Genomic DNA, 18,123 nt, shown 5'->3' with positions numbered 1-18,123 from the left:
ATAGCCAGGTTCCGCACGCATGAGTACAGCCTCAACAGGGACTTTGGATTCATGTCACATTACATTCACCCCACCACCATCTGGCTGGGCTTGCGAAATCCTACCAACCGTCCTGGCTTGAGACAATTCACACCTCTTTAACCTGTGATTATCCCTCTCTCCAGTTGCCCCGTCTGTACCTGTAAAGACTTAATTACCTGCAAAGACCCGCATTCAAAGTATCGTCTTGCATCATTGACTTTGTCTATATACATATGTTTCTGGAACCCATCTCTTCATTCACCTGATGAAGGAGCTACGCTCTGAAAGCTTGTGATTCGAAAAAACCTGTTGGACTTTAACCTGGTTTTGTAAGACTTTTTAAAATGTGATACGGTCAAAATAAAGGAGATGATTACACTCGGCGACTGTTCAAAACTATGGGACCTAAACGGAAAATAATGGTGAATAAATCAAATGACAAATTCAGGAGGTGCCTTTGCCCAGAGAATGGTTAGACGGTGGGACCTCTTGCTACAGTCATTGAGGCAAAGAGTATAGATGATGCATTTAAGTGATTAGTTGTCATAGAGAAAGGAACATACGAAGAATAAAATGTTATGTTGTTCAAATTAGATGGTAGGCTGGGAGGAAATTAATGTGGAGCACAGACACTGGCTTAGACATGTGGGGCTGAGTGACCTGCTTCTGTGCTGTTCTATGTTCTATTAAAGAAATAGTGTAGATGGGCTTTAGAGTGGTTTCACATGTCGGTGTAACATCGAGGGCCGAAGGGCCTGTACTGTGCTGTAATGTTCTATGTCAAACGTTATGAAATTCTGCATAATGTGTGTCCACTTATTTTTTTAAAGGCTACAAAGGATTCTATTCGTCTTGTTTCTGGCAACACATTCTCTGTGGCATTCTCCATCGGCGGGATCCTCCCCTCTGCCGGCAGCGCACCCACGGCCACAGGTTTCCCGAGAGCGCGGGGTGGCAACAATGGGAAATCCCATTGGCCGGCTGCCAGAGTGGAGAATCCCTCTACCAGTGAGGGTGCACTGCACAGGAAACCGGGGCTGGCGGACTGGAGAATCTCGCCCTCTCTGTCCCATCAATCACCTCGGGGCCAAGCTCCGGAATTTTCTCCCTCTCTGTCTCTACGTCCTTCTTTCAGACACTCTTCGACTGAGCTCATGGTTGCCTGTCCTAACATCTCCCAATGTATGGTTTGGTGTCAAATCTCAGACAGATGAAAAAGATTCCATGGCACTAATAGAAGAATAATAATAATCTTTAGTGTCACAAGTCAGCTTATATTAACACTGCGATGAAGTTAGTGAAAAGCCCCTAGTCGCCACATTTCGGCGCCTGTTCAGGTACACAGAGGGAGAATTCCGAATGTCCAAATTACCTAACAGCACATCTTTTGGGACTTGTGGGAGGAAACCGGAGGAAATCCACGCAGACACGGGGAGAACGTGCAGACTCCGCACAGGCAGTGACCCAAACTGGGAATCGAACCTGGGACCCTGGAGCTTTGAAGCAACGGTGCTAGCCACTGTACTACCGTGAATAGAAAGAGGGTTCTCATTATTTATATCTCAACCCCTGTATATTCATTGTGTTCAACTGTTCGCAGGTGGTAGGTGTCAGGAAAAGGAGTTTTAATATTTCTGTTTTTTGCAACATCTCTGTCATATTGTATATACTGGATGGCAGGTTTAAGGGGGTGTGATTGGTTTTAATGCGATTAGAGATAGAAAGCTTTCAAAGCACAATCAGTAAGAAAGGTCTGATATGTTGATGAGCTGACAGTGCAGCAGAATTTACATGAACCAAAGAAAAAGAAGAATAATTAGAATTTGGCGGTTGTATTTCAAAATTGAACATAAAATTGGAAGATTGTAAATAGATGAAGAAAAATAGGGTAAGTTTACCTTTAAAATGTAGCAGCCATAAAGTGGAAAAAGGGTTACACAATGCTGTGAAACGGGAACTTCTAAAGGGTTGTCGGAGGCAATAAAGGTTAAGATCAAAGGAGAAAAACAGATTGAAGAAAACACCGAAGATTTACCCAGAGAGTAGTGGGGGCATGGAATGCACTACCTGTGGAAGTAGTTGAGTCGGAAACATTAGGGACCTTCAAGCGGCTATTGGATAGGTACATGGATTACGGTAGAATGATGGGGTGTAGATTAATTTGTTCTTAATCTAGGACAAAGTTCGGCACAACATCGTGGGCCGAAGAGCCTGTTCTGTGCTGTATTTTCTATGTTCTATGTACGATGCGAATATTGGTAGTTGGTAAAATCTCAACAAGAACACAAGTGTAGACAAGGCCAGACTTGAAGAGCCAGTTTGTCACCCTCACAGAACACCCTAAAACCCGCAGGATTCCTGGAATTTTATAGATTAGAAAATCTATAAGGATTGTTGCCATTTAAGGGAGGTTTAGCTCTGAATTATTTAAGACAAGGTCTGCTTGGAAAGTTTTTAAAAGTACTGTTAACTGTGCTGAGGTGTTCTTGGTCTTAAGTGTAATTTTTTTCTATTTCTTTAATTTAATAAATGTTTCACTTTAATACAAAATCATCACAATCAATCTTTGAAGTTGCTCCTTGATTTCAGAAAAACCTCCTCATAATACACAAATTGCAAACCCGTTCTGGCAGCTGTTTCATGTTTCCATTTGGGATTTGGGGAGCTCAACATGAGCTATGCCAAAAGATGGGGATTAATTAGGGATTCACCTGAGCTCCCTATAAATAGACACAGTCCAAAACTGTGGTTGTTGTGTTAGGAGGTGCATGCTTGGAATGTATCATTCTATAAATTAAGTCTGTAAGGATTGGTTCCGGTTTCTATCCTTCGCCAACAGACCTCCTAGAGGAGAACAACCACATCACTGAAACAGATTACCTGGTCATTGCCACATTTGTAGGAATGGTTGTCACACTTCCATGAAACTAATGGTTGTTGTAAAAATCCATTTGTTCACAGATTTGCTTCAGAGAAGGAAATCTGCTGTCCTTACCCAGTGAGGCCGACATGTGACTTCAAACCCACAGCAATGTAGTTGACCTCGCAAGCCACTCGGCTGCATTAAAGCCCTTACGAATGAGTGAAGCAGATCATAAAGGGGGCTCACTATCACCTTCTCAGAGGCAATGGAGAGGGATAGGGCCATACGGCAGGGCAAGGTTTATAATTGGGGGAGGGGTAATTATGATGCGATTAGGCAAGAATTAGGGAGCATAAGATAGGAACAGGAAAGGCGCAAATGAAAAGTGGAAGTATTGGAAAGGGTGCAAAGGAGATGCCGCCTGGTTTGCAGGACAGGTCTTATGAGGAAAGGTTGAGGGAGCTAGGGCTTTTCTCTTTGGAGCAGAGGAGGATGAAAGGTGACTTAATAGAGGTTTATAAGATGGTGAGGGGGATAGATAGAGTGGACGTTCAGAGACTATTTCCTTGGGTGGATGTGGCTGTTACAAGGGGGCATAACTATAAGGTTCAGGGTGGGAGATATAGGAGGGATGTCCGAGGTAGGTTCTTTACTCAGAGAGTGGTTAGGATGTGGAATGGACTGCCTCCTGTGATAGTGGAGTCGGACACTTTAGGAACTTTCAAGCGGTTATTGGATAGGCACATGGAGCACACCAGAATGACAGGGAGTGGGATAGCTTGATCTTGGTTTCGGACAATGCTCGGCACAACATCGAGGGCCGAAGGGCCTGTTCTGTGCTGTACTGTTCTATGTTCTAATTAGGGACAAGAGCCAAAAAGCTCCCTTTGCCAGGAAAACCCACATCCTGTGAATGGATATAAATTAAGATAGAGTTGTAGGCGCAGCCCTCTCACCTCCTCAATTCATCTTGTGGTGGTGTAGACCTCCGCATGTTAACCCACTGCTGTAAGTGGGTCAGTGAGGACTGTCGCTGTGCCATTTTCTCAGTGCTGGTACGCGGGACAAAGCCCCGCCGATGCACCGTATTTACCCCGTCCTGTTGAAAATACTCTTCACTCGGCCTACCAGGGGAAGAATGCTGCTGCCAGTTGTGTCCATTAGGTTGCTCAGGCACCTCATATCCCGGGTGAGTTCTCAGATCTGGACCAGGACTGCTGGGGTCAAAGGGCACTTCCTGTGCCATCACACCGTTAACCTTGGCCACTGGCTCGTTGCCAGAATCCTTCTGGAGACACCTCCTGTTGTACCTTTCAAACCCATCCGCTTCACCTCTCATCTTTTCGAAGTCGGGTTTAATCAGTTTCTTATGATTGCTCGTGTGGTTCAGTTCCGAGGGAGGCTTCATTTCGTAATGCATCCCAGTGCTGTCAATACTGCAGAAAACAGACAAATTAGTGGATCATCGAATTGGTGCGAGTGCGTTTTGTAACCAGGACCTTTCACTTCCCCACATTAAGAGCACAGAGGAATGAGGTATAACCTATTCAGCCATCCCCCACAAAACATTGATGCAATCCCCCTTCCTACATGGTGTTGTGGATCATCTACTGTGGATTATGCCTCCATTTATTTAATTTAGGGAACGGTCCTGCAAAGTTCCACTTGATTTCCCTCAAGATAGCCAAGCACATCGGTCTATACTTACAGTTGTATTGGTTCTTGTGAATGGGTATGATATTGTATTGGTTATGTCACTGCGAGGGGGAGGAGGCGGCACAGAGATAATGGCCGGTATTCTCCCAACAGGAGTCTAAGTGCCGACGCTGGAGTAAAAACTGGAGTGTTTCACTCCAGCGTCGGTGCCTGTTCCCAGAACTCTATTCTGGGGCCTCCATGGGGCTGGCAGGGGTGATTTGCGGGGAGTGGGCCCCGATCGCGGGCCAGACCCCATCGGAGCCCCCCCCCACCCCCCCCCCCCCCCCCCCCGGCCGCTCAGCCCATCCGGGCCGGAGAATCAGCGATTCTCCGCACCTCGGAGAATTGCGCGCCGGTGTTGGGGCTGGGCCAATCGCCTCCGATGTCACTATACCGAGTAATCCAGAGGCTCAGGGTAATGCTCTGGGGATAGGGGTTCAAATCCCACCACAGTATCTGGCGGAATTCAAATTCGATTAATAAAATCAAGAACTGAAACTGAGTCTCAGTGATGGTGATCGTGCAAGCCATCTGCATCACTCGTGTCCTTTAGGGAAGGAAATCTGCCCTCTTTACCTGGTCCGGCCTAGATATGACTTTGGATCTACAATAATGTGGCTGACTCTTAACTGCCCTCTCAAACAGTTGAACAAACCACTCTGTTCAAGGGCAATTAGGGATGGACACCAAATGTTGGCCTTGCCAGTGACACCGGCATCCCATGAACGAATATTTTATTTTAAATCCCAAGGTTTGGATTAACAATCCAACTGAAGCCCAGTTCAAATCCCACCATGGCAATTTTGCCAATTTTCCGTTTGCAGTTAAAAAGAAAATGGGCATCCAGAGATGGCATCAAGAGTAACCACGGGGCTGTCTGACGGACCAACAATGAAAATGGTTATCATAGAATTTGCAGTGCAAAAGGAGGCCATTCGGCCCATCGAGTCTGCACCGGCTCTTGGAAAGAGCACCCTACCCAAGGTCAACACCTCCACCCTATCCCCATAACCCAGTAACCCCACCCAACACTAAGGGCAATTTTGGACACTAAGGTCAATTTATCATGGCCAACCCACCTAACCTACACATCTTTGGACTGTGGGAGGAAACCGGAGCACCCGGAGGAAACCCACACACACACGGGGAGGATGTGCAGACTCCGCACAGACAGTGACCCAAGCTGGAATCGAACCTGGGACCCTGGAGCTGTGAAGCGATTGTGCTAACCACCATGCTACCGTGCTGCCCACTCGTTCACTCGTGCCCTTTAAGGAAAGAAACCCACAAACTCTTAAATGCCCCCAGAAGTGGCCTGGAAATGCACTCAGCTGCAAGGGATGGGGGGGGGGGGTCAATAAATTCCAGGCATCCCGACGGAGCTTAATATCTGACAATTAATTTTTTTAAACTTCAGGAAAGGTCAGTGAGACAGGGGTGGAAGAGGGGAGAAATTAATGGCACGGTTGGATGTAGTTCTCCTGAACCTGACGTGCTTGCACAAATACCAACACAAAATTGTGAAAAAAAAACTACTGTATTCAGTGCACCTCGGAGTCGCATTCTGTCAGGACTGATATACCTGTTCAAGGGCACAGTCTGCATGCGCGCTGCCTCATTCATTGCATTGATCCAATCCTCCAGCTCGGTCTTATTCTCCGCACTCAGGTAGTAAGTCCGGATGCCCGCGTGCTCGGCCTGATAATTAACGGAGCGATCATTATTGTGAAAAATACCTGACTGCCGGTTTACAATCAGCTGCAGGAGAGATAGGAATGAAATCGTCAATAGCGAGGAGGTGGAACCAGCGGCTGCTTTGAGAAGCAAAATTAAACTGGGAGAGAACCACGACTGGAGGGCAACATTGTCCCACATGTTTGCGTCACATCTCCTGCCCACCAGAGTCTGGCATCAGTGCTGAGCAATCTCTTTCTTTGGTCTACGGCGACTCCGCAGCAGGCACGACCAATGCGGGTTATGGAAGGGCTAAAGGGTAAAAACCCTTTGTGGCGAGCGATTGCCAACTTTGGGGTATCCACACTGCCTGGCATTTTCACCTAAAGGCACCTCTGGATCCGTTAAGTGATAAGCATCACAAACATTGCTTTGGCATCATTCCAATAGCCACAGAATTGAATGCCATGGCCCTGCTGAAATTCCTGACTGCAGCCCCATGTCAGACTGCATGGAGCCTGCTAAACTGGTCTAGTGTCAGCCATAGGCTGCCTCCTGTTCCTTAATCATCTCCAACAGGCGGCATGTTTAGCTGCCTCTTTCAGATCTCCCCAACTGCAAGTGTTAAAATAGAGGAGCAGCTCTCTACAAATGATCGCCCAGGCAAGATAACCCACTCACAAGTGAATCTCCAGTTGTGTTTCTCTCTCCGATAGTTACATTTAATTTGTAATTACATTTAAGCCTGAATCACACACCACTTTCGTATTCTTTCTCAGGTTCATTATTTCAGTGCTCAGTGGGGAATGTGGCATTGTATTTCTTCACGCATCTCTCCCATCTCCCTCCTGTTGGGAACGCATTGCAATTCCCTCTTACACTGTTACTTTCACGTAATTATGAGTAGGTTTCCGAAGAACCATTTCTTTAGCTGGATTGTGTACCCTTCATCTCCCCACAGCAGCACCTCCCTCATTTTGGTATCCAATATCTCCAGCATGGGTTGTTCCCAATTTCCTGAAAGGCCCATTGTGGAGGCCGGGACAGGGATGGCCTATTTCACCATGGGACGCAGAACATAGTCAAGTTCCACGTCATCCTCAACTGAGGTCCCAGCAATCACAGCTCGAGCAAGAGTGGCTGGATGATGATCAGGGGTAAGAGCAGGGTCCCTGGCTAGTTCTTTGCCTCTGCCAGGGTCGATTTGCTTTTTGATGAGACTCTGTGTGCACCTTCCCCACTGAGCCATCTGAACAAAGATACTGTCAGCTTAAAAAATGAATTTCAAAACCTTAGAATGATTACATTTGTAAAAATGATACAATTATTAAAATGTATCGACTTGAGGAATAGAGACAGCGAGTCATGGAATGTTGAATGGATCTCATTGCTTTCACATGAGTCATTTGTCCAGCTTCCGCTGGAGTCAAATGTAATGAAATGCCTCAAAAAATGCATCACTAACCACTGGGCAGCTTTAGACATTTGAAATCTTCAAAAATAAAGGTATGGTTGGTAAGCAACACCAAAAGCCAACTTAATGGTGGCATATCCCAATACAATCAGATTATTGATTCAGGTAAAATATCAGCAAAGTTTGGACAAGGTGTCAGAGTTTACGGAGTTGGCAAATTCCTTGAGCTGCCCATGAAATGTTGGGAGTGCTGGTCACTTCACGGGTCCGAAAGTGCCTTGAGGTGCAAATGCCAGGCAGTGAGTGCGGCCGGAACACCAGGATCCCGGATCGTACAAAACGCTGGGTCCTCTGGACCACAGCTGGCAGAAGAACCAGGCGTCCGGTTCCTCCAGCACACATGGTTCTCCAGTGCCAAGCTGGAATGGTCATATGGGGGCCTGGCCATTTAACCATGGAATGCAACACATGGTCATATCCAGCCCTGCCTTCATCTGAAATCCAAGCAAATACAGATTGGACAAGAGAAAGGTGGCGATGGACCCCAGCACGTAGGCAACACATCGGGACGTTAGACAGACTGTCACTTCCAATGGCCTTGGCTGTGGTGGGAGCTGATTTCAACCCGCCTGAGCAGCCACGTTTTTCTTTGAAGTTTGACCTCATTTCCTGTGCGATCAGATACGATCCAGGCTATTCAACACCGCAACGGGCACCACTGGATTCTGCGGATAGGATTTGTGGTTAATTCTGATTTGGATTCAATATCGCCTCAGTTAATTAGAAGAACTGGAAATTATACCTAGCTGAAATCCTGCAGAAATTCAAGACAGGCACAATGCAGCCACCTCTGGTGCAGGGGAGTCCTCGGCCATGAGAGGGAAAGATAAAATGTCAGGTCAGCCAGCAGAGGTAAACATAGTGAAGCACCGCACCGACAGGCAAAAAGAGAGCAACCACTTGGAATATTCCTGGCTTTCGAAATTCAAGGTATAAATTAATTGAGTTATGAACCTCGGCCTAGGTGAAAATCACTCTCTTCTCCACTCAGAACGAAAAGGGGATAGCAGAACGCTGTTTGGATTACTAACCCAGAGGCCCAAATTAATGCTCCGGAGACAAGAACTCATGTCCTACCAGGGCAGCTGGTGATAACTGAATTCAATTGAATAAATCGAGTGTAAAATGCAAGGCTCATGAATAAAGATTGGAGTTAAAACCCTTCTGGTTCTAATGGGTCTAACCCTTCTGGACTAATGCCCTTTAGGGAAGGAATTCTGCCCTCCTTACCTGGTCTGGCCTACATGTGACTCCAGACCCACAGAAACATGGTTGACTCATAACCTCCCTCTGAAACTGAGTTGTGTTCACCACCTTGTCTAGGTAATTAGCACCAGGCAATAAATGTTTCCCTTACCAATGACAATCATATCCTTAGAGCGAATGAATAAAATTCATCAGGCAGCACCAGATGGAGAACAGGCCAAAAGCCTAATCCCGGACACCTCCACCACTGCTCTGGGACCTGGCGGCGAGGAAATTGGGTTTGTCAATTCTGATTGGGCCCACCCGAACACCCTTTTATTACCCCCATGACAAATAGCTTTCAAAGAAAGTGAGAAAACTGCGCAATTGTTTGAATGCCGCCATGGTTTTTTCTCCTGAACGTCTGAGACATGAATCTCTCCCTCCCGGAGACTGCAGGGTGGTCCTGGAGGGTTGTCACCCCTTTAGAACATAGAACAGTACAGCACAGAACAGGCCCTTCGGCCCTCGATGTTGTGCCGAGCAATGATCACCCTACTCAAACTCACGTATCCACCCTATACCCGTAACCCAACAACCCCCCCCTTTAACCTTACTTTTTAGGAGACTACGGGCAATTTAGCATGGCCAATCCACCTAACCCGCACATCTTTGGACAGTGGGAGGAAACCGGAGCACCCGGAGGAAACCCACGCACACACGGGGAGGACGTGCAGACTCCGCACAGACAGTGACCCAAGCCGGGAATCGAACCTGGGACCCTGGAGCTGTGAAGCATTTATGCTAACCACCATGCTACCGTGCTGCCCACAAAGGGCAGCACGGTAGCATGAGCTACCGTGGGGAGATGAGCTGGAAGCTTTGTGTTACAGGTGCTGCACCCAGAGACACTGCTGGCCTGTGATTCAAGAGGCAGGAAGTTGGCTTCTCCCAGTTGCCATTAAAAAAGTAAAAAGTAGACCACTGGAAAATATTTCCGTGAAAACAAATGGAAAGGACATTTTCCATTCAGTTTGGTAGAGGCCCAATCGATGGACGGCAGATCGCCAGTTATTGGGAGTTTGGAAGCACAGTGTTGCCTGTTTCAGGAATTGCCATTTTAAGTGGAAACTATATGCCCAACGACACCATTGCCCCCTTCCAGGATGGACCACCTTTTGAAAATCCATTAAAAACCCTTCCACAGCAACGCATACATCCCATCCGAACATTCGATGACGCTGAAGCAAGTACGATTGAAACCAAAGGATTTTGTAGGAAGTCCCTTCCTCTCGACTCACACCCAAAAGTTGGAAGAAGTTCCGAATAGGAAAAGAAAACGGACTGGGGGAGTTTCAAATTGTCACAAAGTCTTTGGAAGTTACGCTATCTCCTGACCCTCGTTGGTCGCCTCACATTCACAGAACAGACTCACTCATGGGAATGAAAACATGAGCCTCAGCCACTTCTGAGTGTCTCTACAGTCATCCTCATGCCAGCCATCAGGTTAGAGTTTGAGTTTAATTTGAGCCCAAGAAGCCTCTTCTCTTCCGGTCAGAGCTGGATTCAAACATTTATTTCCTAGGAGGAAACTGTGATAACCCTCACAAGGAGCACAGGCTTTCACTGATTGAACTCCCCGTGGGATTCGTGAATACGAGTTCCTGTGGTGAGCGGGCAGAGGCTGGTCCAGCTGGGGCTCGTTAATTGAACCTTTCAATGTCGCTCCCAGACCCGGGCCAGCGGTTCCCGGTAGTCCTGGGCCGGGACATCTGTTTTGTGTGGCACGGTAATGGTTTTATTTTCAGTTAAATATTCACCTCGCGCCTCCTGGAATTATTACGTTGGCAACGAGGATCAAGCACAGGATTGTGAGCTGCATTTTCGAAACTCCCCAACGTCAGCCCCGGGAAGAAACAAAGCTAAAAGAAAAACCTGGAAATGCCCTTGTTTGGGAAGCTCAAACCTTATGCCATTAATGTGGGGACTGGTCCCAGTATATTGAACACATGCGCTATTTCTTCCATGCAAACAGCATAGAAGGGGACAACAGACATAATGTAATCCTTTTCACAGCATGCGGGGCCCTGACATTCAGCATTATTAAGAGTTTAACTTATCTTGCGGCCCCTGACAGGAATACGATCAATGAGCTTGTGGATCTGGTAAAGAACCATTAAGACCGAAAGACGTCTGCAATTCCTCCAGCATTACCGATTCAACTGGGAGGACCCCTGGAGGACCTGCGACAGAATTCCCGACTAGATTAAGGAAGCTGGCCAAATACTGCGAATTTGGCCCATCCCTGACCGAGATGCTACTCGACCGGCTAGTGTGTGGGATCAATAATGTTGCGATACAAAAAGAATTGTTGGCAGAACCCACCCTCGACCTCGCAAGGGCTATAGAATTAGCACTATCCTCGGAGAATGGCAAGAAAGGGGCACAAACACTCAAAGGGATGATGGAAAATAGCTTTCTCAGGCTGGGAGGAGGGGAGTGTGGGGACCCTCATACAGAAAAGCCAGCATTCCCAGTGAAGGCTCCCATGAGCCTCACCCACCACCAATGCAACGTTCAGCCAGGGTATTCTGGCATCTCAAAAGACGGCCGGATTTCCCTAGAAGTACCAGGGAAGCCTTCCCTAAAAGTGTCAGCCGCAAGGCTGCTGTAAATGTGGCCAAAGGACATGATCCAGGCAAGGCTGCCAGAATCAGCAGTAGGCCTGCTGCCCAGGCTGCAAGCCAAAGCCACCTGAGGCTCGCGCCTTGCAAGTCTATCAGCCCATAGAGGGCCATTGCCATGGGTGCAAAGGGGAAGCTTCAGGTTCTCCTGGCACAAGGAGCACTGATTCACCAGATTCACCAGGCGGCACAGAGGCTAGCACTGCTGCCTCACAGCACCAGGGTCCCGGGTTCGACTCCGGCCTTGGGTAACTGTCTGGGTGGAGTTTGCATGTTCTCCCCGTGTCTGCGTGGGTTTCCTCTGGGTGCTCCGGTTCCCTCCCACAGTCCAAAGATGTGCAGGTTAAGTGGATTGGCCATGTTAAAATTGTCCCTTAGTGTGCAGGTCAGGTTACAGGGATAGGGTGGGGTTGTTAGGGGAGTGGACCTAGGTAGAGAGCCCTTTCCGAAGGTTGGTGCAGACTCGATGAGCCAAATGGCCTCCTTCTGCACTGTTGGGATTTTATGATGGTCTCCGTGGTGGGTTACAGAATGCCTATCCCCTCCCCCCACAGTTACCTTCTTAAAGGACAATGGGGCTTCTTCTTTTGCTCCCTCGGTTTATTCATCCATTCCAATTGTGGTCCAAATAGCATGAGGTTAGATTATCAACTGCTGCCCGGGTATTAGAGAACCTAACAGATATGAAACTCCTGCCATTTCTATTGGAGGTGCCTGTGCCTTAATGCCTGTTCTTAGCCTGCGCGCCAAGGTGATAATCTACTCACATACTTTCAGAATGCAGTTTTCTCCTAATTCTTCAATAAGTAACATTCCAGACTGTCTGGGTGACCAGCATTTTTTTTCTCTGTTGCTGAATCTCACTCGCCAAGAATAATGTGATGCGTTATGTTACGGTGATTCCCTAACCAACTCATCATTCACCTTCGGCCCGAAGTCACATTTGTCTGAGCAACTGGCGTAAGATCATCAGCACTTGAGGGGGAAGAGCTCGGGTGGAAATGATCTGGTTCATTCAGTTAGCTGAAGGTTCTCTACCCCAAAACATGTTTTGATCCTGATGGACTCGATTTGGATTTTCAGCATTTTCTGTTGGTGGTTTAGGTTCCTGGAAGTTAAAGCTTTTGTTTTTTAAAATCTTGATTTTTTTTTCTTGCTTTTGTCAACCAAACTCATCACCGCCAAACCCATTATCCATCTGAAAAAGAAACTCTCTTGCAGGATGATTTCGTAAAGAAAGAGGCCAGATCTGCTCCCTTCCACTCTGTGCAACAAAACTTTGGTTATATTCTTTCCCAACAATTTTCCCACGCAGCCTGCAGACGAAAACTTTCCACTGAACATGTAGACACAGACAGGTTCACATATTTGGGTAGCAGCATACACTCAGCTATGGCCAGACGCATACACGCAAGGGACATGACAAACAGATATGAGCATGCGTGCACCGCAATACGTGTTATTTCTGTCACATGGCCTGCGTGTTGCTGTGAGTCACCGTGTACACCTTTTTGGACACCTGACTGTACTTAGCGAGTGACATTGGAATGATTTAGGTGAAGCCACACTGGGCTTACACACCAGAAAAATCACAATCGCGCCACCTTATGTTTTCAAATAAAATCAGGGAGGTCACGTCAACCACGCTATCAAGTGCCGCCTCCAGCATGTAGTGTATCTTCTCATCGTGGGTGCATGTGTCCCAACAGACATAGGATGAGGCCATTCAGCCCCTCAGGTCTGTCCCGCTGCTCACTGAGGCAATGGCTGATCTGCATCTTAACTGTGTCGGCAAGACATTCTAGGGAGGTGTGTACAATTATTTTTGAATGAAGAGGTATTTCCAGATTTTTTTTTAATACATCCCAAAAGCTGAAGTTGCTTTTCCCACCCGAGATGATACTTTGCCAAATGGCAAAATTCTGCCCACAGAATAATGTATGTCCCAGAGGGGCTGACAGGTTCCAATCTAATCAAGGATTCTGATATGTTTTTGAACTCATTTATGAGATGTGGGGGTTGCTGGGCTGAGCAAGCATTTGTCACCCATTCCTAACTTCCCTCGAGAAGGTAGCCGCCTTCTTGAACCGCTGCAGGCCCTGTGGTGTAGGTACACCCACAGTGCTGTTAGGGAGGGAGTGCCAGGATTTTGACCCAGCGACAGTGAAGGAACGATGCTATGCTTCCAAGTCAGGGCGGTGTGTGGTGATGTTCCCACCTGTCTGTGGCCCTTGTCTTTATAGATGTAAATAATAGATACCTTAGAGTGAGTTACAGACTACAATCTAATCGAGGGGTTCGTATAGTTTGTTATCCCCTCCCCAGATTTTGTGAGTACCTTGAAATTGGTTCGTTCTGTCTTTATTTAAAACTTTACATTCCACAATGCATTGCCAATTTTCTTCTTTTTTTTGTCTGCAAGTGACTATAGTCACACTGAAGCTTTAATTACCGCTGTATCATTCCAGTTTTGTTCTTGATATTTATCAAGCCATCAATCTCCATTTACAAGGAGGCTCCAGGTTGTATATTAGAATAAAGCCTAAGCCAAGCATCCCGTGGTTATAATTAATACGGTTATCGTTCTGACACCTTGATGCTCTGCTGATGAATTTCCTATGGTCTGCTCACGAGGGTCCATTTTAAAAAAGAACAGCAGCAATTACAAGTGACAAATGTCTAAAAACAAAAAGCCAGTGACAAGGGCCCTAATTGTGTGGGAGGACCAGAAAATGTCCAATGCGACTGCATCTAACCATTCACCAAAGTTCTTGGATGATGCTCTGAACCTGCAGATGCAAAGCGGTCGAACAAGCGGGATTACGTTAACGAGGAGTCAGCATCTGAAAGGTGAGGCACGGCGCATGGAGCAAAGTGATTGGATCGGTCGTCACAAAGTGGCAGCTCGTTCACTCACAATCACCCAATGGCGCAATCATTTAAATTGGTGTATCAAAATTGAGGACGTTGAGAAAATTTTCTGGAAACAGCTTGCCTGAGCTGGATCATTGAGCAAATGCCTGACTTTGGAAGGATTACTGGCTCGCATTCCCATTTTCCTCTGTATGCTGGGAGGGGTTTGACCTTTAGGAAATTGGGGGACATTTTCAGGCGAGGTGCCACTTTGCAACGAGAAACAGAGATGACATCAAAGATATTTAAGCCACTGGAGCGAACAATGAATGCAACAAAGACAGAGTCAGTAGTAACAACATAAAAACTTGAAAAGTTGGACAGCGACGCTTCGATGATGCACCCTGTGTAGTCCACGCAGAAGCCAGTCTTTGAAAACCACAACTCCCAGAATCTCACAGGGAACTCCACCTGTTGCCAACTCTGCCCGAGTGTATTCCTTGAGGTTTCACCACATGAGCCGTCTGCCGCCCACTAACCCACCCCTACACTGTCGCCATTGGTTCATTCTACAGGCACTAACTTCCTATGCCCAATTACAGCCTCTTTTGTTGGCCAATTTGGATTTAATCTTCGCTGTTAGTGAAACAGCCTTTCTTCCTTCATCTCCAATATTTTATTAACCCGATGAAATGAAAAATGAAAATCGCTTATTGTCACGAGTAGGCTTCAATGAAGTTACTGTGAAAAGCCCCTAGTCACCACATTCCAGCGCCTGTTCGGGGAGGCTGGAACGGGAATTGAACCCGCGCTGCTGGCCTGCCATAGTCTGCTTTAAAAGCCAGCTATTTAGCCCTGTGCTAAACCAGCCCCTTCCTGAAAGGAACGGTTCAAACAAATTGGGGGAAAAATACCCCAAATCTTTGTTCAATGCTCTGATAGTTTTTCTCCTGAATTGCTACTAGAACTGCTCTAAAGATTAATCCACCAGTTCTGGAGACGCCAGGACAATCCTGTAGAATTTGCAGCTGTAGACATACCAGCGTCATCACCTTGATGTGTGGAAAGTAACGGGAAGGGGGATAATTAGTTTCTTGACAGAATTGCTACACGGAGCTTCAAGGCAACTCTGCAAGAAACAAAAGGGCACAAGAAATAGGATTGGGTGTAGACCCTGTGGTCCGTTGAACCTGTTCCATCACTCAATACCATTGCGAATGATCCTGGGCTGAAACTCTGCTTTCCTACCCACTCCCTGAGAGAACAAAAACCTGTCTATCCCAGCCCGAAATCTATCAACAATGGGGCAATCGCAACCCTCTGGTGTAGATTCACAACTCATCTCAGTTGTAAATGATCGGCCCCTTACCCTCAGACTGTAGCTCCGTGTTTTAGCCCCGGCCAGCGTAGACCATCTCTCAGTGCCCACTCCATCAAGCTCCTTCAGAGTCTTGTATATTTCAATGAAATCAACTCTCGGGCCAGATGTTTCCAGTCACCCCACCATTGGCGGGTTTTCTCCACAATGGAGGCAGCCACCACTGGCCGCCAGTGGGACCTTCCAGTCCCGTCGCAATTTACATGGGTCACCCGTCCCGTCGCTGGAAAGTCCTGCCCTCATTCTTCTGAACACCAGACAGCAAGGACCCAATTTGCTCAGCTCTCCTCATAGGACAGCCTTCCACTCCCAGGGATCAATGTAATGACCCTTTCCAAGGCAAGTCTATCCTTTCTTAAATACGGAGACCAAAATTGCACACGGTATTCCAAATTTGCACTCCACACATTTTAAGCACCACCCTGAGATTCACAATTCCTGCTTTGAAGGGCATGATGTAGAGAGAACTAGGAACACAGTGCATTGATCTCCCCAACCCTTCACCCCCTACCCCACTAACTGAAGCCACTGACCCTCACTCCGGCATCGCTAGCACCAGCAATGCGTTGGTGCCTCACCCCAAACATTCATTCTTTGCGTGTAAGCCTAGGACCTGGAACGTTGTTCGGCCTGTCAGCCATGGAGGGCCTCACAGTATTGGTTGACCCTGTCCTCTGCACGCGACCGCGACACAAAATCTACACAAGACCCCCTCAGAGCATAGTTTCTGGAGACTGCACTACGTCACCTTGAAGGCGTGCTTGCGGGCGATGCTGTCGGAGGGTTGAACAGGACTTATTCGGAAGCTAAACAAAGGGATGCTTGCCAGGATTGCCTCCTCTTTCTCATCTGGATTTGAAGAAAAAGCTCATTGTTAGTTAGTGACCTTTTCAATCACAAAGACATCACCAGCCTTTCACACGTACTGTTTTGCATTAGAAAGACGGGGAGGCAGTGACTACACAGTGAAGAAGAGTCTGTCAGTGATCCCCTTGCCCAACCTGATCATTGATGAATCAATGGTGTCGTGCACGAACCCCATTTCCATTGGACCATTGCGCTTTATGCCTTCAACTAGCGAGATCCCAAACTCCGGAATCCCCCCCCCCCCCAAAGAACGCTCACCGCTCATTTCCTCCTCTTGAATGCTCGTTAAAGCCATCTTTATCTGTCCTACTATTCCCCCAATGTGGTTTAGTGCCAACCGCTGTTTGATAGCGTTGCTGTGAATGACCTTGAAACATTTTATGATGTTGAAGGCCGTATATAATTGCAAATTGTTACAGAATTATGAGGGAAACAGGGGAGTAGATGAAACAGTTAAATTACCCATGCCCGCCCGCACCCCTGATTGGCCAACCTCTGTGAACTCGACCCCTTCATTGTATCTGCCATTCGTTTTTAATTTCGTAAATCGAGAGGTCACGATTGAAATAAACAGCAGATTCCCCCAGGCTGAGATTCCTCAGCACCAAATGTCTATTGCTCCAACTGGTCTTATCCTGAAAGAACATGAGAAACAGCCCAGCTGTGAACCAGGCTTCTAAACTACAAAATATAGTTTGTTTCTCCGAGACACTCAGTCAATCATAAAATAACACCTGAGAAATAATGATTACAGTAGAACTGGCATGAGGGGATTTTCATTCTTATCATAGTGTTCATAGTTCATAGAACTTACAGTGCAGAAGGAGACCATTCGGCCCATCGAGTCTGCACCGGCCCTTGGAAAGAGCACCCTACTTAATCCCACACCTCCACCCTATCCCCCGTAACCCCACCTAACCATTATTTGGACGCTAAGGGGCAATTTATCCTGGCCAATCCACCTAATCTGCACATCTTTGGAGTGTGGGAGGAAACCGGAGCACCCGGAGGAAACCCACGCGGACACGGGGAGAAAGTGAAAACTCCGCACAGACGGTCACCCGAGGCCGGAATTGAACCCGGGACCCTGGAGCTGTGAGGCAGCAGTGCTAACCACTGTGCCACCTTGCTGCCCGGGCCACGTTATGTGTTGATGATCTGGGCACTAAGAGGTCAATGCTGAGGAATGTCATCCCAGGTATTATAAGCCAATAAAACATGCAATAAACATAGGAGGTGCCATTCAACCCCTTAATCCTCTTCCACCATTCAACCAGATCGATGGTTGATTTTTAGCTCAAATCCATACACCCGCCTTTATTTCATCCCTTGATATACTGACACAAGAAAAATCTAAATGATCTCCATCTCAAAACCGACTCATTGTTCATGAATTCCAATCCAGTGCCCAGTGCAACACTTCCCA

At 47.2% G+C, this 18,123-nt stretch overlaps 1 protein-coding gene across 6 annotated transcripts in view; it reads right to left on the bottom strand.

Moving 5' to 3' along the window:
* Positions 1–18,123, bottom strand: part of plekha6 (pleckstrin homology domain containing, family A member 6) — a 326,880-nt gene that overhangs the window by 63,420 nt on the left and 245,337 nt on the right. For all 6 annotated transcript variants that reach the window (XM_038820378.1, XM_038820379.1, XM_038820382.1 and 3 more), the window contains 3 exons: positions 16,579–16,679; positions 6,165–6,340; positions 3,841–4,320 (listed from right to left, as the gene is read on the bottom strand). In XM_038820378.1, coding sequence (XP_038676306.1) covers positions 3,841–4,320; positions 6,165–6,340; positions 16,579–16,679 — 757 coding nt within the window. The remainder of the gene's footprint in view (positions 1–3,840; positions 4,321–6,164; positions 6,341–16,578; positions 16,680–18,123) is intronic.

Source organism: Scyliorhinus canicula, chromosome 15 (assembly GCF_902713615.1).
Source record: "Scyliorhinus canicula chromosome 15, sScyCan1.1, whole genome shotgun sequence".
NCBI lineage: Eukaryota > Metazoa > Chordata > Chondrichthyes > Carcharhiniformes > Scyliorhinidae > Scyliorhinus > Scyliorhinus canicula.
The sequence above is the reverse complement of the archived record's forward strand: the minus strand, read 5'-3'. Positions and strand labels throughout refer to the sequence as shown.